At 39.3% G+C, this 24,543-nt stretch overlaps 2 protein-coding genes across 5 annotated transcripts in view; one reads left to right on the top strand and one right to left on the bottom strand.

Moving 5' to 3' along the window:
• MARCHF5 (membrane associated ring-CH-type finger 5) overlaps window positions 1–19,713 on the bottom strand; it is a 30,674-nt gene extending 10,961 nt beyond the window's left edge. Inside the window, exons 1-2 of the mRNA XM_057402309.1 lie at window positions 19,580–19,713; window positions 993–1,195 (exon numbers count right to left, since the gene is read on the bottom strand). Coding sequence (XP_057258292.1) covers window positions 993–1,195; window positions 19,580–19,623 — 247 coding nt within the window. The 5' untranslated portion in view covers window positions 19,624–19,713. The remainder of the gene's footprint in view (window positions 1–992; window positions 1,196–19,579) is intronic.
• Window positions 19,714–19,815: 102 nt separating this feature from the next.
• Window positions 19,816–24,543, top strand: part of CPEB3 (cytoplasmic polyadenylation element binding protein 3) — a 93,120-nt gene continuing 88,392 nt past the window's right edge. The window contains exon 1 of one of the 4 annotated variants that reach the window (XM_057402302.1): window positions 19,816–19,898. Coding sequence is in view for 1 of the 4 variants with exons in the window: in XM_057402297.1 (XP_057258280.1) it covers window positions 20,637–20,664 (28 nt within the window). In the remaining 3 variants the exon portion in view is untranslated. Of the gene's footprint in view, window positions 19,899–19,933; window positions 20,124–20,511; window positions 20,665–24,543 lie in introns of those variants that run through there. The other 3 variants (XM_057402303.1, XM_057402301.1, XM_057402297.1) reach the window with 3 other exon arrangements.

Here is a 24,543-nt window from a genome sequence, read left to right as displayed (position 1 = left end):
GTCCATATTTTCTTTCCCACTACTCAGTGGAGTACCATGGAAATACATCATCACCTATATAAAATTCCCTTCACACCCTGATTTTGTCAGCCCTTATACTAATGGAAAAGAGGTCCTGTCCCAAAGAACTGACAGCATGTTATTTTCAGCTGTTTCATTACAGAAATCAGATACTTAAAAAAAAAATCTTAAGATGCTCCAAATTCCTGTACTCCCATGCTGTATCAGCATTTTTTTAACAAGCAGTTTTACCTTTAAACAAAATTTAAGTTTCCATGGCAACATTTCATTTGCTTGTCCTACTTAATATACCCCATAGAACATAGAGGCAAATAAGGGATGGAATAACAGCATCCACTGCTAATTTAAATATGTGCAACAGACTGTGCAGTGTCCCACTCAGCTACTCTAGACTAGACTATGGAAGACCATCTCCAACTTTTTTCTTTCACCTTGACAACTAGAACTACAGCAGTGCCCTACAGCCACAGATATTCTGCCTTTTGAATACAGGGCAATATTAATTCATGAATAGCTCCAAAACAAAGTAAAAATGTATTTTTCAGCTAACGCAACAGGTTACTCAGGTTCTTTTCTCTGAATTTCCTTTGATGAGTTTCTCTGCAAGATGAGTTAAAAATAAAGGATGTGTTTATGTTCTGATAGCTGGCAATTGCCAAGATAAGTCACCCTCTGCTCAACTGGAAAAAAAAAACCAAAACAACACATTAACCATGAATTAATTACAGGTTAATCACTTATAAGAGTTATCAATATACCCAAGTGGAACACATCCAAAATTATCAGAAGGTATTTAACTATGCCACCAAATAAAATCCGAGCAGAATATAAAGCTATTTTTTAACGTCTGGAAAAGGGAATAGACAAGTTCTCAACAGAACTGATGCTCCAAGCATGGAAAAGGAAATTGAAACAATATAAAAAAAACCAATCCGTTATATTGTGTTTAAAATTTAAATGATGTATCTTACCTAGCTTTGGAAATACTATTAAATATTCTGCATTGCACTGAGGACAAGCAACTCTAGCAGTACTGTTTCCTCTTTGCTTTTCATCCACCCAGCGCTGCAGACAAGTCTGATGAACCCATTTCGTGGAGCCCCTGCACCTGCAAGGTCTCACCCACTCTGCTGTCCGATCATCTTCATCAGTAGCAAAACAAACCCAGCAGCTTCTGTAATGACAAGAAGATGATATTTTTTGCTACTTTTACATGCTTAAAAATAAACCATGTGAAAACGTGTTACTTTCAGAAAACACGTGCCTAGAGGAGACGATGCTTGCTGCTTCATTCTTAATCATCAAAAATGTAAGTAGTTTGTATCACAGTGTTGTTCTGGTACTAACGTAATACTACAGACAGCTAAAGAACTGCCTTCAACACATTTTGATTACTAATTTAACTTTTAGATAATCTATGAACTACAAAAAAAAAAAAAATCACTGAGGCTATAGTTCAACTTCTGAGTAATTCAACATGTGAAAACTCCATATATTTTTAAACGTGTTCTCTCTCCTACAGCAGAGATTGCTGTAAGTTTTTAACATGAAGAATGTAAGATCAATACAGCAGTCTGCTACGTGGGAAACTAACTCCAACATACTTAAATGACAAAATAACACAAATAATACAACATATTACAAAACAAACTGTAAATAATTAAACTCATTCCCTTTCTTTGAAAAGAGAAAGTGCTTCATGCAGGTCAGTGGATTTTACAAAGTACCACAGCAGAGGAGGAAATTTCTGCACTGAAGAATTTTCTGGATATATAAAATTCAAATATTAATTCTGTAAGGAGAAAATACAAGACTAACAGGCCACAGGACCTGACCTGAAGAGAGCACACATCTTGTAATTCCCAGATGATGGGATCTGGGATCTGATGATTAGGCTGGACCCCTTGGTCACCTTACAACATGCAAGAGATACTAAAATACAGTTGGCCCATTAATTTAGGCTTTGCTGTGAAACCATTTCCTAATTCCCATAATGGAGATACTGAAGTTTAGCTTATAAACCAGAATCTAACGAAATAAGGATCTTACTGCAACTACAACCTGGTTTGATGTATTTTTTTTTAAGAAATATTTTACAAAACACTGCAGTGATAGTTAAACTTTTAAGAGTGTATGGCAACGGCCTCCCTGTAATTTACCTATCAAAACACAACCGAATTAGAGACTGTACACTAAGCAGCACTATTTTGATCCGTAAATTCTGTTCTCTTAAATTTAGTAACAACTTTAAGATGAAACAGTAAAAGGCTTCTTACAGGTAACCAACAGTAACTGAGATAGTAAAAAGCCAAGAAATGCTCTGGCACTGCTAAACAACATTAAGATTCAAGAATCACAACTTCAGTCTCTGCATGGGGATGTTACAGGGGTTCACAACGCTTTTCCTCTCCCTCCTCTAGCTTCTGATGTTTGCATTAAAAAAACACCTTCTTCCTTGCCTTTTATACTCTTCAATCAAAGTTTTTCCTTGTTTTAGCTTCTCAACTACTCCTCATCTCCCCTCTCTCAGACAGAGAAATTGCAGTTTAGAAGTCCCCTCAATCTCCTATGGAAATCAGTACTAAATAGCTGTCAGAGATCTTGACAAGTTTATACTTGAACATACACATACTGAACATCTTTCCTTTGCATCCATAAAAAGAAACCCAAACCAAACGCAAAAAACAAACAACAAACACAAAAACAAACCCACAAAAAAAAAGAAAAGCCACCAACCCCCCCCCCCCCAACAGCTGTAACTAATGAAAGCTCATCAGGCAAAATTTAGAAGAGAATTATATGCACACCAAGGGCCAACTTACTAGAGCCGCTTTCAAGGCGGCAAAGCCACAATTATTCCTTTAAAAGGTCAGTATTTTCTCCCTAGCATGTCACCTGCAAACAGGTTGGGGGGTCTGGTTTGGTTTTGTTTGTAAACCCCCTTATGAGGAAAAAGGGAGGTAAACCTACCATGGGAAACTTGAATTTTGTCATGCTCAGGCTCGAAGTAATGAAAACTATTGTTGTCTCACATCTTCCTTTAAAGGCCTCACTAAAATTTTTAGCATTGGTGCTCTAGAACTAGAACTGCATCAGTTGCACTTAAGAAGACTGATACCTTGAATAAGAACTGCAGTTTCTTCCATTTACCTTAAAGGCAAGGTAATAGCAAAGTCAGACTTTGCTTATTTCTGTCCTTCCCCACAACACCTGTTCAAATCAGAATGGTCATGTTATGCATTCCTGTAACACCATCCCTCTTATCACCTTCATATTCCTGCTATGCACCTGTAGCAGTCCTAAATGAAAGGACACATTAACCTTCCTAAGCAGGAGGAGGAAGAGGAAAGACAGCCAAGCCACAAGTTAGTAGAATATAGATAAAAATGCTGAGACCACCACAAAGATTTGAAAGTATTAGAGTATGGCAGACATTTTGATTGACCACACTTAGTATCAAGGCGCTCTTAAGGAACACAAGTTCTTGCAATGTTTATTAAAATTCTATTCTCTTTTTTCAAGCATTCAAGGCGAGGCTGGACGGGGCTTTGAGCAACCTGGTCTAGTAAAGGCATCTCTGCCATGGCAGGAAGGTTGGAACTAGATCATCTTTAAGGTCCCTTCCAACACAAACCATTTTATAATTCACATCAAGAAACCCCAAATTCACTGTAAGAACAAACGGCACTACTGATAATTGTTTCTCTTTGATAATTTGTTTTGCTGCATTAAAGGTAAACAGTCATTCCACATCCCAACTAGCTCTATTGTGAGGCCTTTAGTTGGAAAACAAAAGTCCAAGTTACAAATTTAGAGCAATTCCTGACTACCTGCATGGTCTAGAACTGCTCTAGCTTTGTGACTTAGATTTTTATTTTTCAAGTAAAGGCTTCACAATAGAGCTAGTTAGGCCTGTGGGAGCCAGTAAGGTCAGATGCCACCACGCCACAGAAGTCTAAAGCTTATTCAAGTAACAACTGATTTAAGCATAAGCATAATCTTGCTGCACAGCAGTTTTAATTAGTGTTTTTTTCCCCATGTAATCTCCGTGGATTAAATTCTGTTCAAGTTTTCTGTTAAGGTTAATAAGTCAAGAAAAACACGCATCTTTTCTTTAACTGCTTCATCCAATTTTTTGCCAGGTATTCATATCTGAAAACCTGAAAGACCCATGAAAAAAATAAACAAAAATCTTTTCAGACTTAAACCTTTATCAAGTCATGAATAATGAACAATAAATTCCTTGTAGTCTGTCATCAGCTTTATCTCTTTCCACTGACAGCAGCTGTAGCAGAAAGGGCTAAATAAAACCATTTCAAAACAAGTATCTTGGCTCTTGCCAGAATTTCCATCTTCTTGTACTGAATAAAATATGACCTTGATTCTTACCACTGAATCAGACTGCTGCTCAGATAGCTTGAAAGAGAAAAGGCTGACAAGGTAGAACAAAGCATTGTTTCTGATAGAAACTCAAACCTTTTTCCTTGATGACTTTCTAGAGAGCCAAATCAATAACACTAATGTATTTTTCCACACTTCCTTGGCTGGAAAAAAAAACAAACAACAAACCAACAAACAAAACATACACAAAACCCAGACCAGTATCATTATTTCGGCTTTGAATATAGGGTTACAAATGCCTTCTCAATTCAGTTCCCCAGCAGCTAGCTTTTAGCAGGACCTAACCCTTACCATGGTAAATGCAAATTTGAACATGCATGACATGCTCTAAAGCCATCACTCCCTTCCGCAAAATCTTTTTAAGAAAACTTTTCTGCATTTCTCCCATATCACAGCACACCACTTTCCCTCAAATCAGCAGGAATTTGCTGACATCTTCCTATCTGAGTAAAGCATCCTTGTTCTGCTGGGCAGTAAGTAACTAGGTGGCTTACTGCAATTGAATTTCACATCCAAAAAGAAACAGTTAAAAGGCTGACACATAACTGATAGCAACAATAGCACAGAGAGCCAACGCAGCAAGGGGTGAAAACATGTCTTGGAAGAAATGACTGAAATCACTCCAATAACTGGCTGTGAAAAGGCACTGTTCCAAAGGATGACCCACAAGTCTGCTGTCTGGAAGAGGCAATTTTTCATAAGCTTCTGTAACATTTTTATGCATAATCTATACTGACAGATAAAATATCTTTGAAAAAGAATTGTAATAAGCTTCCATTAAACCTGCCAACTACACTTCAAATACTGTAAGATCATGTTTAAGTGGGAAGACTAGGATGTAGGGAAAGTCAAGGGGGTTACCTAGCAGCATACAACAGGTGGGCTGCTTTGGAGCTGGCTAGGATTTTAGTAGAGGAGCACAACAATGTGTTCTCTCAAGAAGCATGAGAAGCCACACACTGCAAATACTACTGCCAAGCACTTCCTTTTCCTGAATCTGAAGGAACCAGCAGAAATAAGATCCTCATGCTAGAGGGCCGCCACCCGGTCACAACAGAAGGCAAGCCCAGCCTACATATCCCTGGTAAAAGTTACAAAGAGGCAAATACCACATAACCCAAGAAATGCTAGCTTCTGTCATGCTTCACAGAGGAGGTTTAGTACTAGAAGAGGTGAATGCAATAGCAAAGCCTAAAGCATCATAAAGACTTCAACAGCAGAATGCATACAGACCAATCTACCACAATGGTGGAAGTGTGTTAGCAGGGGAAGACTGCAACAGGATTATATAGAGGGAGCACCACTCCTCCCCCAGTATTTTCCTGGCTATCACACACAGCAGAAAATACTTCTGTCTTCAACCCAAGCTCTGCCTACCAAATTGAAAAAGTCCTTACACTATCCTAAAGGTAAAAAAAATAGACACAGAGTGAGGAACAGTGATAGCAGTGCAAAACGGTACTCTTAGATGTCCCGTCATGGTTTCTGGAGATCCTTTTTAAGGCAGCATGGCACAGCAGCCCTGTGCCAGACTGCAGTGATCAACTAGAAAACACGCTGTCACCTCAAAGTCCAAAATATTCAAAGGAAGTCCTGAAAGTCACCTAACCTAATACCCAATCCTGCTCTGCCCAGTCATCAAGGATGGGGTCCAATGCTGACAAGAAGTTAATGAGACTCTAGAAACAAGAGTAACTAGACTTTACTAGAGAAGTAGTGATTTTATTAAAAACAACAGGGAAAGGTTAAAAGGATTATCAATTTAATTGGTGTGACCATACAGCCACACACGTTATCTATACATAGGTTCTGACTTCCTCTAACCACAGGACAGCATTGTTCAAACTGTTTAAAAAAGCTTTCAATGAAAGCCCATGGATGACTAAAACCCAATTAGCAAATAAATTGAAACAAAACATAATGAATTAGAATGTGTACCAGAAAGATCCAGCCATTACTAAAACTTAAATTTATTTATATATTCTCAGTTATAGCTCCAATGAAGGAGAAATACTTTACACTTGAGTTAACCACACTATATAGAGGCAGACATATGAGTAAAGGGCAGTTCTCAGAATCCTGCTGGCAACTTTCTAGCTTATGGATAAAATGAAAACTTTGACTGCCAGCCACCACCTATTGTGGTGCTGAGTTGTGCCTTACAAGGCTGCCATGGCCTTTGCTCTATCCAACTTAAAATAAGAAATCCTTCCCTGGGTTTAGCTTTCTCATTTGTAACTAGTTACAGATCTGCCTTTCGTTCTGCACAAATTAAATTGTTTCAACCAGTTATTCAGGAATATCCTTTTTGCAAAAGACTTATAAATTTTGTTCTCTTAAAGGCTTTGTTTAATATTACCATACTCACACTTTTTCAAAAGGAGAATCTGAAAGTCACCAAGGCTCAGTGGCCTTCCTGTAAGCCTGCAAATATAAAAAAACCCTCTGCTATTACAAACATCTGTTTTGTTTCTTAAGGGAGGGAAAACAGAGTCCTCCTAAAAATGTGCAAAGGACAAGTCAGGTAAAATGATTACACATACAATAAGCACCATGTTGTAAAAACATGACACATTTTGCTAATTGAACTGCTGTTCTGTATTAGCAGCCTGGCATACAATTGTAAGTAACCATTTCATCTACCAAGTGCCTCCTAGGGGGCACTACCACGGATTCTTACCATCATGTTTAGGAAAAAAATAGAAGTGACTAAAAATCAAGCAGAAAAAGAAAAACCAAACAAACAACAGAAGCAAGAACCCCATACACACACAGTTTACTTCCAAAACAGAATTATACCTTGAACAACATGATTTGAAAAGGACAGTTGAACAAGTAGTCGAGTATATACATACAAAACAGACACTGAAGAACTCTAATAGCATTAAGTTAATGCCTTAAAGATTTCATAATTTTTTTTATAATGCAGCTAGTATACTGTACAGGGGAAACATTTTTTGACAAAGCTGTCAATAATCACAAACATAGAAAGCAACAGATAAAAAGCAACTAGCAAATTTTATTTTAGAGGCTATTTAAAGTTACTTCCTTGAATGTTTCTTTACACATGTTAAACATATTAATTGCCTACAATACTCATGAAATTGTATATATAGCAGGGTGTCTGAAAGTTCCTCCTGATGAGGAGGATGAAAACAAGAAGAAATTCCTTTAAGGCTTAGCTTCTCTCAATATCCAATTGCAAAGGAGCATAAGGTCAAGGTATAACTGAAGTTATAACTACGGCTCAATTAGTTAGAATTCATATACTAATATTTACACTGGCTGAAGAAAGAAAAGCTGCTAGCATGTTCCAAGATAGCACAAGAACTCTAGCTGGCGAGAAGACCATACACAGCCTTCCCTAAGAGATAACACAACCTAGTTGTAGGACATTCAGCTACTGACAAACTGAACTATCTGCAAGAACTCTAGATGGCAAGAAGACCATACACAGCCTTCCCTAAGAGGTAACACGACCTAGTCGTAGGACATCCAGCTACTGACAAACTGAACTGATTTATACACAAATAAAATGTAAAGGAGAATGGATTATTAGTTGAGGCTAAAAAAATTGTCCTAGTTCTCTCAACACTGCCAGCTTCAGCAAAGGAAGACAGCTTCAAACCTCTTGCTGTAATTCATTTGCAATCTATTGTATTAAATCCTTACAGCAGTCCTCACTCCCTAGGGATATTACACATTTCACCATGTGCTAAACTTTGGGGTTTGTGTGTCTCCATGGTTTCTAATACATCAGATTTACTTGCCAGACAACAGAAGTATAAAACTTGAGTCATTTGAGGCCTCCTGGAAAAAGTGTCTTCAACTATACCTTTGATCTCAGTCACTGCAACCAGAACTTTACTCCTTTGGGAAAGAAGAACAATGATGCAAGCGCACTTTTTAGTAGCTCTGTCAATACCCTCTCCAGTTAAGAGGGACACTTAAATTAAACCCAAGCATACAAAATGCTGGTGGAAATAAACCAGAAAGCAACAAACCAAAAACATTTAATCAAGAACTGTGCACAGAAAATTATTTATTTGGCTCTCCAGCATATTGTTAAATGATGACAGTTACATAGAGGATAGAAGAGTTGTGAAAAGTATCAATTCAGGCATCAGCAAATTGATCCAAAGCTCTAGAAAACAGCAGGTTGCTTCTTAGTAAAAAGAGACTCAAAGTATGGGATAGTTTAGTTACATATACAAAAGATTCCTCAGTCAATGTTCTCAGAAAACAACTTCCCAACATTATTTAAGAATTTAAAAATACTAGTATGGAGGCTAACGTTGACATCAGACCAATTCTGGTTACAGCATACTGCCTGCTTGAAAATGCTGCCCATGGATCAAGATTAGGAACTGCTGCACAACTGATTTAGTGCTTTGTCAGGAATTCCGTAATTAGCTGTGCCATTTGATGAGCAAAACTACATCCATTTTTCCTCTATCAACCAAGGCGAAAGTGTTTGGTTGACTTAAAGGAATTCAGCTTTAACCTTCAAATCCTTCGAGTTCCAAAGCAAGCACTATTAGTCCTTCATATCTCCTGGAAGATTTACTTTTCTATAGCAGAAGATTAACACGTACTTACTAGCTTCCTTAATCAAACACTAACCATATCTGTGTTTTCAAAGATTGGTATCAAGATGTTTCTAATCTGCCGTTTTAAACTGGAATGTTGAAATACAATACCCAGTCTCAAAAAGAAGATGAAACAATGTTATTTTGCACTGGAGGAAATACAAAGAGAACTGCATCAGAAAAATAGCAGTACTGGTATTTGTGGTATGTGTAGAGAGTAGATGACAGATGTCACAAATATCAGGAGCAACATACATATAGAATAGACCAACTTTGACTTGTCTAAAACTGTAACTATCTTGACATTAAATGGTTACTGTGACAAACAAAAGATAAAAGAAATGCAAAATTATGTTCCATTCACAGAGATTCACTCCATCTCCTGCAGCAATTTTCCAGTATCATATCCAGGTAATATAAAAATACAAGTTAATCTTTAGACACCATGTCTTTAGTCACAAAAGTGTATGTATGCTAACATAGACTTAAATCTGTTAGAAACCAAAGTTATGGCTACTTACTTCACATTCCATTAACAGGCAAGGTAACTGTGAAATAAAAGTTCAACTTTTGTATGTGTGCATAGAGAGTTTCAGAGTTAAACTGACCATATAGGGTAAGCATTTTTTTTGTTGCTATTCCAAGAGAGAAGAAAAATACAAAGTGTAATCCTAAAGCTGCAAAAATTGGCAGGAAGACTCCAAAGCAAGCAAATTGCTTTGAACTCAAGAGTTTATATAACAGACACTATTACTCAAGTTATTTTCAGTTTATATCTTCTATTTTTAACAGATAATTTACAGTATAAAGAGAGCAAACCAAAAAGCTCTGCTGAAGTCAGTCATCTTGTATCCTCCTAATATACATAATAAAACTGGAACAATTTGAACCCTAAAAACTACCCCCCCCCAAAAATTAAGTGCCAAGCAGATACATTCTTGGGACGTTAATACCTCAGCAACAAAAACCAACCCCTCAAATGCGGCAGACATTGCAGATTTGGAAATGTCTTTACTCTGAATGAATGTAAACAAAACTCCAAGGTGTCTGATGACATTAACTCTCCTCAGCACTCTAGAACTGACAGCATGACTCACCAGAACAGTCACAAGCACCCAGCACATGGCCTGCTGTAATTATAGCCTTCACAGAAGGCATGTTCTAGTCCAATATAAAATAACCACATCTAAACAGCAGTACTTAGATCCCAGGAGAAGACACTTATAACAGGAGAAACAAATGAGGGGAGACCAGGAAAGTATATAAAGACAACACTGCAGCTTTAAAATAGAGGGTCTAACCATTTTTCTAGCAAGACTGTGAAGAAATGTCTACTATAATAAAATGGCTGTTAAAAATAGATAAATTACTGGATGCCAGCTCCTCTTGTCTACAATCACTATTACTCACTATCTTCACACTGTGGTAATACTTTCTTTTAATACATACACCTTCAAGAGACGCATCACCAAAGGGAGAAACAGGCACAGATACATAAACTGAGAACACTCATCAACAATCACCTTAAAGACTAGAAGCACTAACTTACACTTAACCAAAAAGTTTGTTTCCAAAAATATGCAAAGATTCCATGGTTGGCCCTTAAATCAATTGGAACTTGCTTATTATCAGGAAACTCATATAAACAGGCCAATTTTTTATCATAGTTAGATAATTAAGATTTAAAGTTACAAACAAATGAACAACTAGTCCCAGATATAACACAACTTCAGCACAAACATTCAGAAGTAGAGCTTTTGATTGGAATTTTTCTTATCCTGTATTAGTGTTAGGCAGGAGGTGTATAATCCTTGCCCCAGAATCACTGACACAAAAATCCTGAGCCTAAGCACTTCCACTGAACAGCAGAAAGCTATTGAAAAAAAGCACTAATAGTAGCATTAATATAACAGGAAAGAAAAAGATTTCTGAGAAAATGAAAAAATAAGATCCTAGTCCAACTTGAAAAGAATTCATCTTAACTTTTAGGTACAGATTTTGGAACTGATGCTAAAAAAGGCTAAGTACAGATTTGCCAGAAGATATTAATGGACCATACCTCCTGTACTGGCACCTCCATCACAGCATGTTCATCATGCAGTGAATAAATCCTTACCAGTGTGCTATTTAAATTGGGATTGCATCTAGACCTGGTATCGTAAAATTATTTGGGTTGGAAGGGACCACAGATCTCTAGTCAGACCTCCTGAACAAGGCGAAAGCAACACTGAATTCAGACCAGACTGTCAGAGCTTTCTCCAGCTGGGTGTTGAAAAGTCCCATGGACAGAGGTCCACAGCTGCCCTGGGCAAACGTTCTAAAGCTTAATTACATCGCTCTCCATCCCCACATGCAGAAACCTTCTGTTCATTTTTACAGTTATTGTTTCTCATCATCCTGCTAACAACCTCCAAAAAGAGTCAGACTGCCTTTTGAATAACCTCCTTGGTAGGTACTAGAAGGTTATTAGGTCTTCCCCAAGCCATCTCTTCAGGCTAAGCAGGCCCAGTTCCATCTCACTTTTCCTAGCAAGTCATGGGCTCCAGCTCCTTGACCATCTTCTCTCTGCAACCATAACATCAATTTCATTTAGAAAGATTAGCCAGAAGCAGTTTGCTTTAAAGAATTTAACCAAACCACTTCAGATTGGGTCTTATTCTTCTGCACTAAAACTGGATTTGCTACTCGTGTAAACCACATGTACCATTAAAAAATTAGCAAGTCATGCACACTTTCGATAAAGATAGGCATTACATCCTGTAACAAGCTAGTACCCAAGTCATTTTGTTACTGAGAGGATAGTAAGATGCATCAAAAATCTCTTACACTTTCACACAAAGAACTTCCCACCCACTCTGCAGAACAGTAAGTCCAAAAGCAGGTTGTCAGAAGCACCAAGCAAACAAATCCTAAACAGCTGGCATGTTCATTACCACTTGAAGTATTACTTAAAAAGATGTTCCAAAATTAACACCTGAACATTTTAACTGATCTTGCTCTGTAAACTATGCATATAATTCTTCAAGTCATTTGCGTTAATTGTCAGAAGTTTTAACTTCAGCAAGCACTGGAGGCACCATGCCACAGGAAACAATCACAGTTAAGCACTACTACAGAGGTCTGAGCACTTTTATGTTTCAGATATCAATGAACAGGTTTTTGTATAGTTTTTTTTTTAGATGAAACAGATACAATGGCTGAAAATATTCTTTGAATTCCTTGATAATACATGGAATAACAAGATAGTGTAAAAATGATAAATATCTCTCAGCAATTTCCCCACACTTAAGCAGGAGGAATAACTGCCTCATGTCTGCAGACAGACGTTAACAGTTAAGCAGCAATTAAAGCATGTATGTTTGTTCCTGAGCATATCAAAGTAGGCGTCAAAAATGTAAATACAGTGCACGGAAGATGATGGTCAAAGGTTTATAAATAACATGCTGACACTTTTATACTACAAATGGGCATTCTGTAGATCTGCAGTAATCTCCACTAATCACTTCTACTGATAAAACACAGGAAGAAATCTATGCAGGTCCTTCAGCATAAAGAGAACCAAAATAGCAAGGGATGTACCCGGGATGAAGCAATAATGAAAAAGTCTAGCTATTAGAAAGTTACTCCTGTAAAGTTACTCCTGTTTCAAACTTTTATTCTTAAAACCCAGTCCAAGATATACGTAACTTTGTTTTTTCTGTCCTGTATCAACATCAGCTTCCAATCAGTTGGGAAGAACAGGGAACACACCTTTTTTCCTTCCTAGTAGAGTTTAAGTCATCACAGCCTATTCTTTATTCTAATACTCTCTTCTAAGAATGCTTATCCTACTCTAGAGGAACAACAGTAAGCCAGATACTTCCAGTTGCCTATCGACTTCAACCACAGGTCAGGGAAAGTCCTCTTTCAAAAGAGTTTAACTGTGTTTAAGAAATAAAGAAAACAATTCCTTCAGGTATGGCAATGAAGAAAGGTGTAATTAATCAGCACAAGTAGAACAGACAGAGTGAGTAACTGCAAAGATAGTAAACAGCTTGTGAAAAGTAAAAATACTACATAAATCCTGTGAAGTGTTTTATGTTGTTTATTACTCTGCATATTTTAAGTAGTTCACTCCACTCCTACAAAGACGTACTTGTGTCAACTTTAGTCAGTGAGATTATTCACAGCACACAATATCCAGCACAAATTTAAGTAGTTCAGGACAAAGGTCTTTAATCAAAGACCTCACTGCACTAATTGAGTTGTCCAGGTTGTAGCAGTAAGGTCTTAATCTGAAATGATGTCTGGTTACTGAAGTAGCAACAGTTAATTGTGAGAACAGACCTAAACCAGTGCCCACACTTCCAAAGAGGGAAAAGATTCATACCAACACAAACACCACCACACATGCTAACTGGAATGAAAATAACAACTAAAAATGAGGTACAAAAGCACTGCATATGCTTTTTTCTTTAAAAACAAAAAAGAAAATTACCAGATAATAGTTAGATGACAGTTCAGAAAATTGAAATAGCCTACATATTTGCTATTTTGCAACTTCTGACCCTTAACTGCTACCATTTTTCTGACAAACCAGTGCTCTGGCAAAGAGAGTATTTTTTGTAAGAAAATTCTACTCTTGATGGAGTAAGTAATTTGTTAAGACAAATACAATTCTGCATTTTATCTTCTAATTGCTTTTTAAGTCTACCTGCAATTTCAGCTCTATTGTCTCCTTTAAATAAGGAATGGCAAGGTACAAAACAGTCACATGACATTCCTCTAGTTTCTATCAAGGGGGGGTGCATATCAACCACAGTTGAACCAACTACTATCCATTCAGAAAACCAAACATGCCAATTCAAAACCTAAACCATACTAAAACTGCCACTACACTGGTTCGTCAGCATGTACCTGCACAAGCCTTTATCAGATTATATATCACATTCTGACTTGACTAGCATCTTTGTATACTTGAAAAAACAGAAGGCAAAAGTGACCACAGTCTGGTCAGCTGGCAAATAAATGGGATGGAAGGAGCAGGAGTTGGTTTTAATTTAGATAGTAAACGGATTACCACAGATTACTACCACAGAACATGCATTTAGAAAACCCTACAAAACAAAACCCACCATTCTGAAGCCTTAGCATAAGCAATTGCAAGAGCAATCTGCACAAAATCCAGCTAAAGTCAAGAGAATATAGCTTAAAAATACAAATACATTTTCCAGCTCACGTTAAGGTGACACAACTAGCAAAAAGCTAGTGTGCAGCTAAGCATTTATTTGAAAACAGCACACTGAACAGATTATCTTTACAAACAAATAAAATATCTTCAAACTGACCACACTGAAGATTTTTTTTAATCAAATATTTACATTATCTGGGTTTTCTATCAATATGGGCTTGCCACTGACTTCACTATGGCAAGTACTCTTGTAACTACTCTTCAAAAATCTTACCACTTCAGAAAGCAACTGCTCAAGCAACACAGCAAAAAGACTGCATAGTAAAATAAACAGTTACTAGTTTTGTTTTCTCATATGTATTCTAACAGCAACTCTGGCAAGACCCATTTAAGTGTTCTTTCTGTAAGAAGGGTTAGTTGTACAGGATCACAGCCAGCTGATGTCTTGGCAACAACATACAGGCTATTACATAAACTTATAAAATAGCAAACTGGTAAGACATACCTATAGACATAACTTAAAACCAAACTAAATTTACACATTAGTTCGCTTAAAAACATAACTATAAAAAAATGGAAGTCAAATTGTACTTGACAAGCAAATGACACCAGAAAAAGTCAGTATTTAAAGGATTAATTTTTTTATCAAGTACAGCACCAAGAAATGCTAGAAAGTTCAAGTGCAAGGTCTTGCACCTGGGCTGGGGCAATCCAAAGCACAAATACAGGCTGAGTGGAAACTGGATTAAGAAGAGCCTTTAGAGAAGGATTTGGTGGTGGTGCTGATGAGAAGCTCAACATGACCCGCTAATGTGTGCTTGCAGTCCAGGAAGGTAACTATACATAGGCTGCATCAAAAGGGACATAACCAGCAGGTCAAGGGAGGTGATTCTCCCCCTTTACTCTACTATCCTCAGTCCCCACCTGGAGTACTGTACTCAGGTCAGGGGTCCCCAACACAAGAGGGACACACACCTGGAGGAACAAGTTCAGAGGAGGCCACAAAAATTAGCAGAGCTCAAACCTCTCCCATGGAAGCAGGAGAGCTGGGCTTGTTCAGCCTGAGTAATGGTAGGCCCCAGAGAGACCTTAGAGCAGCATTTCAGTACCTAAAGGGGGTCTATGAGAAATCTGGAGAGCGACAAGGACATATAGTGATAAGGGGGAATGGCTTTAAACTGACAGAGGGTAGATTTAGATATGAGAAAAAAAATCTGTACTATGATGAAGACCCAGCCCGGGTTGCACAAAGTACTTGTGGCTGCCCCACCCCTGGCAGTGTTTAAGGCCAGGCTGGATGGGGCTTGGAGCAACCTGCTCTAGTGTAAGGTGCCCCTGCCTGTGGCAGTGGGGTTGGAACTAGATGATCCCTTCCGACCCAAAACATGCTATGAAAGTTACCCAGAAGAATGAAAACGTTTGAAAATTTTTTTAAGAGGCCAGAATACCTTTCATAGCAGGTGGTACACAGGGTAGTTAGATGAAACATGTTCAATTGGAAGTACTATTGTCAAAGAGCTCTGAGACAGAAAAGTTATAGGACCTAATTGAATAGAAAACAAGAAAGCCCACAAAAGGCTTGAGGGGTTTTTGTGCATCTCCAAAATGATACCTGAAATTACAGGGAGGACTGACTCAGTTCACTGTCCTGCCATAGTAAGCACAAGACTTTCACTGTAAAGGTTCAACATCCTAATACCATTCAGAATATTTCTGAGTATTTCCTTAAAAAATGCTTTTACACTGAAAGTATGTATAGCATATCAAATGGCCTCTGCCTGTTAAAATTCAACAAATGCATTAGGATTGACTTTCAAGTAAATTTTGCCCTGTGCACTCAATACTGTAATTGCTATAATTTCAAAATATTTTCACATAATTTGGCAATTTTATTTAAATAAATCCTGAAAAATTAGTTTACATTCATTAACAGTAAATTAAAAAAAACACAAAAAAAATTCATTTTTTTAAAAATGGAAATTCCTATCATTGCGTCACTTATACATTAAGCCAACAGAAATTAAGGGATTAAAAATAATAAAACCTCACTACTTTGACCACTAACCACTGCCTTCAAATGCAGACATTAGTCCAGGAATATGGCCCTTTACGAGAAACTGCAAAGAATTCTGCATGCAGAAAAGTCCTTATGACTGTTATCTAGGGCTGTTATTTAAACATAAGCTGGAAGAAAAAAATTACAAGAGGGATGGAAATTCAAATTTCAATTTCAGTTCCAGTTTTGAGGCCAGAAAGGATCATTATAATAATCTGGATTAGTTTCCTAAATGGTGCCAACAAGAGAAATCCAGAATGTAGTGTCATTTCATGGTCACAGCTACTTCTCATGCTTCTTTATGCTGTAGCCAGTCCTTCAGGCAAGTATAAAAACCTTAGCTAGAAAAATCAAACTACAAACTTCTAAAATACCTTAACAGCTATTTACCTTCTTTGTTACAAATGCATGGTTACCTTCCAGTCTGAAATTATGCAGGGAAAATAAAGGATGATAAAGCTCAAAATGTACAAAAGAAATATTAACCCCAAGCAACGATGACAAGGTCCTATCAAGCCACTCCTTACACTGGAGAAATCCAAATTGCTTTATTAAGGGAAATAAAAAAAAAAAACAACAACTGTGAGCCATAAAGATGTAGAATGCAAGAGTCAAGAGAAGCAGTCAACTGTTCTTTCTCACAAATACAAAACTAAAGAACTTTCTGTAAGAGCTCTGACTCTTGTATACAGAACAGTGCATACATTCAGATCTGCACCTGGCAGAACCTGGTTCTACTCCTGGTAGAAACAAGTAACAACTACACCACCACTCTCTGTGTGACCATCTAGGTATCAGAAACAAACAAAAAACCCCAACAAAACACACAACCCTATTTTTCCCCCCTTTTTACCTATTAGAATCAATTCTCATCTTTCACTAAACAATCCAAACTTGATTTCAAAGTATGCGCTTTTTGTTAAGTTATAATGTATTAACAGCTACTCTTATGCTTTGCGTATTTTTCCTCTTACCTAGGAAAACAACCATCTGTCATTAGCAATAAAGATAACAGGGTAGAAGAGCCATTTCAACCCCTCAGAATCTCTACAGATGATTCATCCATGGGTTGCGTTCCTTAAGGTGAAACAGCGAAAGTTTATTTTGATCATCAGTACATACAACATGAAAATAGTTATGTATAAGATTCAGAAATACCAGCTGAATGAAAATTAATTCCTTCCAGTGTAACACTGCTCTGTAAACCTAATATGTAACAGAAAAATTATTTACACCGACTGCATTCTGAGGGCTCAGTTACTCCCAGGATCCTTCTATTGGTATTGTACTACACTCTGAATTAAACTGAGATCCTAAATACTTGGCTCCTTCTTACCACTCCATTCACCACTTCTCATGCTACTGTTGCTAAAGTTTCCTATATTAAGCCCTGTAATTCTTACATAAAAGCCACAGTCTTTCTTCATACCTCATTTTACACTACCTAGCTACTTAAAACTTCCCCCCCCACCATCCCTTGTTATTAACTAAGTCAGGAACACTTTCCAATTGTCTAAATTGTATCAACTCTGGTACTGAAAAAAAAGTCTTTTAGAAGGGGCCAGAGATACAAATTACAATTTCACAAAGCTTCAAGGATATAAGAATATTAAGGGTACATCAAACCCACATATCCATTACACATAACAACTGCAGAACAGTAAACTGGTTTGAGCAGTAGTTATTTCCCTTTTTTTAATTAACTGTTTAATTTAACAGTTGTTCACAACGCAGATTATAGAAAGAACTTTACAGCGATCTCCCAAAAAGGATGAACTAGGACTTCATGCTATAACAGCCACAGAGAGCGGAGAATTTGCTCTGAATATCAAGGTTTCCTAGAACTCCAAAACAAAATATTACATATTACTGGACTACAAATGTCATGATGCAGATTTTTTTTTTCTATTTTTAGTTTCAGAAGAGTTGAATCTTTAACACTCTTCCAGGTCTTTTCCATCCCCTCATTAGTCCTGTCATCCTTCTCCCAACTCCTTTTGTCTTCCTTAACTCTTCCCTTTTATTCCCTACATTCACAGGAAGCGTATCAAACTGAATTACTTTCCTGATAGTATTTCCAAAAGCCTACCTCCTTCCTGTTACTTCTTGGAAATGCACTAATGGTTCCTGGCTGCTAGCCTCCTTGACAGGCATCATTGTAAATTATAACCTAAATCACGCCCTTGTCATCTCTTACTTCTTCAGGTTGTTTTTTTTTTAAACAGACACAACTTTATTTCATTCCTTCCCCAACTCACTTTTATCCTCTTTCTACATCAAGCTTAACTTTCTCATCCTCACCTTCCAGGCTGCACAAGCTCTGCCCCTGATGACAGCCTGTATTTCACTAAACCCTCTTTCCTGGTGACATGGAAAGAAAACCACCAGGGTTTCAGGAGTGGGTGTTGATTGTTTGGTTGTTGTTGCTGGTTTGTGTTTTTTTTTTGTTGTTGATTTGTTCGGGGGGGGGGGGGTGTTGGTTGGTTGGTTTTTGTTTTTTCTTCTGTATGATAAAAGCATGACAGGTTCATCAACAGGAGCCTGATTCTGTTTGGGTGCCCACGCACCATCGGAGATACCAACCTATCACAAATGCAGCAATAACAGGCTACCTGTTTTTGTTGTTTATAGGGACAGGTCTTAAGGACTTTCTGCATGACTCAAAATTATAGCTAAGTATTTTAAACTCTCAGCAGAACAGGGTGAAAGTGCTACGTATTCAAACTAACGCATAAAGATAAAAATAAGAGTTAACAGTCGTCTTTCCTCCCCTACATTCCAGTCAAAATAGTTTTTAGGTTGCACTTTTTAACACCACTCCAAAAAGCAATTACAGCCTTTCCCCATTAACCGTAAGATCAGCAACAAAACAGTCAGGACCTGTTAAGCTTTGGTCGTCTTTTGCTGCTTTATTTTACGTACATGTCTGTGCTTTCCATACCCGCAGTATCTCCCAGGCCCACAGAAACAGGACAGCCCTCTGTAGACCTCCACCATTCTCCCCAGAACCCACTTCAGCCCAGACACACCACCTCCTGAACAAACCCCGGGGAGCATACCCAGCGGAGAGCACGCCGGAGACCGCGGCACCTTACGTCACTTCACGAAAGAGCTTGCACGACTTCCCCCCAACCACCAAACTTCCCAAAGAACACAAAGTGAACCCGGACAAGCGCCACTGGCCCAGGCCCTGTCCCGCTGCCATCACGACTCGGACCCCCGCCAGGGCAGCTGCGGGAGCCCCGCGCCCAAGAGGCCCACCCCAAGCCCCCCGCAGCCCAGGAGACGCAAGTGGCTCACGCACCTACCCCGAAGGTTCCTCCCGCTGAACCCTCCCCGTACCTGTCCATGGACTGCGGCAGGGCCAAGCCTGTCTGCTCGGACATGGCTCCCGGGAGAAAGAGCGGGCCTAGCAGAAGGCCCGGAGCCTGACAAAGGCGGCCCTGACGACGACAAAGCCGCACGTCACACGCGTGGAGGTGGAGAAAGGGGAGCAAGAGGAAGGGCAGCGAAACCACCGTCCTGCGGGGCTGCCCCTCCTTCCGCAGGCGGGGACGAAGCGGACAGCCGATCGCCGAGGCAGCACGGGGCCGTCCACAGAAGCTGCGCGTTCCAGGCCGCCGCGCTGGCGGGGCAAGACATGCAGCGCAGCCTCTGTGAGGTAAGCGCCAGCCCGTCACCACCGCCCACCCACCACAACACGCCTGCGCCAGGGAACGGGCGGCCGCCCCGCGACACGCCGGGAAGTGTAGTTCTGCCGCCGCCGGGAGTTTAAAGGTGCGGGTGGGCACGCTCCGCTTTCTCTTCCTCCCGCGGTACCGCTCCCTGCCTTATGTCTCTCTTTGCTGCTGCCGTATAGTCGCTGCCCGGCACTGCGCGCGGGCAGGTAGGGAACGGGGCAGGGTAGCGGGGGTACGCGGTGGAAGGTCAGCACCTGGCCCCGCTCCCGCTTGTGGTGGCTGCCACTCCCGAACACACAGTGCTCGCCGCCGCCCCGGCCCTTCTGGGGGCCTGAAGGGACGGAGCAGTGGGAGCGGCCATCGCCCTTCTCGCGCAGCGACCGTTGCCCTCGGCGGCGGGTGAGGCGAGAGGCGCAGCACGGGTCCCGCCTCATGGGAGGAGGGAAGTGGAGAAAGGCCGGGCCGCCGCCTCCTCTGTGCCGTCGGGGGACGCTTACGGGGCAGGAGCAGCACCCTCGCCATTCCTTCGCCTCCCGAGCAGGTGCCAGGCAGCTCCAGCCCCCTGCTTGGCCGGCCGGCCTCCCGGGACCTGTCCTTGGGGCGGAGAGGCCCGGGGGAAGAGGTGACTCTGCCAGGTGCCTGCCCTAGTTGGCTGCCGAGAGAGGCGGGGGCTGGCACTTCGGCAGGGAAATTAATCCGGTTTTGTGGGCTTGCTGGTAATGACAGGCACAAGCACCCGGCGCCCTTGTAAGTGGCCCGTCGTGCTCGGTGGAGGCCTGGTGGCTACTAGCTTCTGTACGCAAGTGGGGTGGGGCGTGGGACGGCTGGTGGTAATGACGCTGCTCTCACTTTGGTTTGTAGGCGTGCTTCCTAATGGAAAAAAAATCCTTTTGAAGTGCTTTTAAAATTTACTGTACGTTCTGAAGTTAGAACATCCCATCAGTCCATGAGTCTTGGAAATTTAGAAGCTGAAAATTCTTTATAGAAGAGGTGGATAGGACCTGGAGAGAAGTTGCCTTTCTGTTTATTTCCATTCTGGGTGTCTGTCTCCTGCTCTTACTTTTCAGTCTGAGTGTATGCTTGCATGTAAAGGTTCTGTATAATGTCACGTTCCCCTAGCAAAGGCTGATACCTTACTTTTCAAAGGCATTTGTGACATTCCAGATTCTTGGGAAGGCTGATTAATGAAGGTCAACTTTGAATTTTCCTTTTCATGTGATATACATAAAAGTATTTTTTAATAGTTCTTGTAATAATTTTTGTTGCATGTGACTAGTCCTGGATACCTCGTGTAAATTGCAACTTTGTTGTGCTGTAGTTACTGTACAAGGTAGTAATTTACAGGGCCAACCCCACAACTGTGCAACTGCATCAACCTACATCTGTTCTTGCTTAGGACAAGTAGTATTTGCATGGTGGATATACATGACTATAGAGATCAGGTAGAATAGAAAGGAGACTTTAATGAATATACTGGATTCTTTGGCTGTGCTGCCTTAGGCAAAAATCAGTCTGGTTTTCAGAGTCTTTACTGAGAGAAATGTATTGTAAAAATGTGTGTGAGTATCAGGACTTGGTCTTAATGGCTATATTATACCTATGGAGTAGGGAGGGTGTTATTTTATTTTCTAGTTGCTACAAATATCATAAATAGGAATGCTAAAGTAATTACAGTGATGTAAATGCTCCATACAAGAAGTATGTATAGAAGCAAGTAGGAAGAAGGTGTCATGCTGACATCCTGTCCCAGAAAACTTATTAAGTTCTTATTCTTAGGACTGTAAAATTCAGTTTTGCTTGTACTGCTAAGAAGTCTTGGATGTACAGTGGCTTGAGTAAACCATGTGGTCATGATTTCCTGGAAGACAGCCTAATACACACTGTCCCAATTACAGCTGTTTGCAAAATGTAAGAGCAATATTATATACCAGAGTTTCTGGCTCCTAATCTTGGTCTGGAATAAGTGCATTGTCTATTGGCCAGAGCACTGATCAGCTAGACTGGCCAAATGCTTAGGTTTTATATATTTGTTCTAAAATGTTACAAATGGAAATAGGGAATCTGGTTTTATCCTTAGGTTTATGTGACATGAGAAGGGGTAATGGTTTTAAACAAATAGAAGGTGGATTTAAACTGGATAAGGAAGACATTTTTTACTGTGGGGGTGATGAAAACCTGGAACAGGTTGCCCAGAGAGGTGGTAGGTGCGCCATCCCTGAAAATATTAACGGTCAGGGTGGACAGGGTTCTGAGCAACCCGATCTAGTTGAAGATATCCCTGCTTATTGCAGTGGGCTTGGACTTAGACGACCTCTAACAGTCCCTTCCAACCCACAGATTCTGTAATTCTGTGACCCTGTAATGGCAAACCTCTTATCATTCCATAAAAAGCTTAAAGATCCTGAAATCTACAAACTGATTTGTGCCTGTTGGACAGCTTGGTGTGTATGTCCTCCATTTGTTTGCTCTTCTCAGAATCAAAGTCCTAAAATACATATATAACCATTTCTAAATCTAAGGAAAAAAAATCCTTATTCCCTGACGGAGCATGAGTTGTCATTCCATCCTCATCTCTTCCCCTTAACAAGACCAGATATGCAGCTGCTTTATTCAAATACCTGGTTTATTCTCCCTAATAATCACCTCCTTCAGTTCACTCTCCCTCATCCCCTTTGTGTTTTCTTTTTCTTTCCACTTTCTGTTCTTTATGCTTCCTTTTTTTGCATTGGCAATTTCCACTATAAATTTCATGTTGCTTCTGGCAGTTTTTTCATTTTTAAAAAACTATTGTTTCCCATATCATCCCTTAATAGATCCTTCTTTGTTCCTTCCGTATCCATGATGTTAATTGCACTGTCTTACTCTGTCCTCTCTTACCTTCACCTGATGGTAGCTGCATTTGAGCCCGGAGTGAACTCTCCTGGGAATGCTCCCTTTTTCCAATGCAAAGTGAGGTAAAAGGGTTGCTATTAATTGAGATTTGACAAGGCTCAGCTTCACTGATGCTAACTGGAGGTGGCAGACATTTTGGATTGAATAAAACTGCATGTCTGGAGGCAAGTATAGATCTTAATGAAAATCACCAAAACCAGTATCAGCTATTTAAGGTTTAAGATTGAGTCCTAAATTTGGCTATCAGATTTATGTCAAAATATCAACATTGAAAATACTAAATCATTTCCTAACAAATTTATAGAGATTTAAACTTAAGAAAGAAGTTGACAAGAATTATTCACTGTTTTCAATAAAGCTAAGTACCCTGGCAATATGGATATTCTATTTTGGCAAAACTGCATTTTTAACTGCTATGATAGTAATGTGTAAAATTAAATTACAAGATTGGTTAGGCATTTTTTATCTAGCTGATTCCACCTTAAAAAAAAAAAAGGAGCCCTCAATTAAACTAAAATGAAACAAGTCTAAACTGAGGAAAATGTTTCTACAATAAAACTCTTTTTTTTCAGTAACATAATACTTAATTTTAATCTTCAAGCTAGTTGGAATATTAATTTCTGGCAAGAACACCATCATGGTCTGTTAGAGTGGGCTTAAATTACTTAATAATGAATTTGATAAAATAAAAACACACTCAATGCAATGTTAACTGAGTTAGCTAGGCTTACTTGGGCCTTTTTTACAGTTGTTTCTTTGGAACTGGCCCAGGTAAAGTAACGCAGATAGCAGATAGAATTAAGCTCCTGTGTTCTGATACAGCTGTTGTTACTATTTTTTAACTTCCAGTTATGAAAGAATTGCCTGGTAGAAACAAAAAACAGTTTCTTCTAGTGGCCAATTGATCAAAACCTGTCTTTATGTTCTGATATTCTTCGCTTATGGAGTGCTGCTCCATTTGTCAATATCGTAAGAAGTACTTTCCTTATTTTACCCATTGATCTATAAAGTGAAGCTGTCTCCTGGGGAAAACTGACAGTAAGGGTGTGGTCCCTTCCACATGAATCTTCAAATCATCTGAAAAGCAATAACCCAGAAGTAAATAGGAATGTAAAGGGGGGGTATGGAATGCCTAGAGCTACTTCTGTGATAGCTGGGATATTTCAACAAATGAGGTTTTTTCAACTGCTGTAATAAAGCAGTTTTCCTTCTCATAATGATTCAGAGTAGCACAAACAGGTTAGAGCAAGTGTTGAGAAACGCTTAATTACAGCATTGACTTAGGGCAGGTAGACCATAACAGTCCAACATAAACAGAAGCTAGAAAGTAAAGTGTAAGTGTTTAACAGCCCATTTTCAACTGCCCTAATGTACCTTTGTTAGCTTTAGTCATGTCTTTTCACCGATAAAGCTAAGTGTATTTCATCATTTAAACAATCAGCTTGCACTTTTATTAAATATTGATATTTTCACACTTCTGATTTCAACTATATAATTTCTATACAAGCATTAGTATTTACTCCTGCATATTAGTATTATGAATAATTATCCATAATAAATATCCAAAATAATTCATGCAACAGTACAAGACAGAACACAAATGCCAGTAAATGGAATTCTGAAAACTTTACCTGACCTATATTAATCATCAAAATATTAATACGAGAGGAATGCCTGTCATGCTGTGTATTGATGTGGAGGTTGGACATATGTGGGTACTGGAGGGGAGGTAGG

This window comes from Pezoporus wallicus, unplaced genomic scaffold (genome assembly GCF_028554395.1).
Source record: "Pezoporus wallicus isolate ANWC-B61680 ecotype Strahan unplaced genomic scaffold, APGP_CSIRO_Pwel_v1 contig_6787, whole genome shotgun sequence".
NCBI classification, from domain to species: domain Eukaryota; kingdom Metazoa; phylum Chordata; class Aves; order Psittaciformes; family Psittacidae; genus Pezoporus; species Pezoporus wallicus.
The sequence above is the reverse complement of the archived record's forward strand: the minus strand, read 5'-3'. Positions and strand labels throughout refer to the sequence as shown.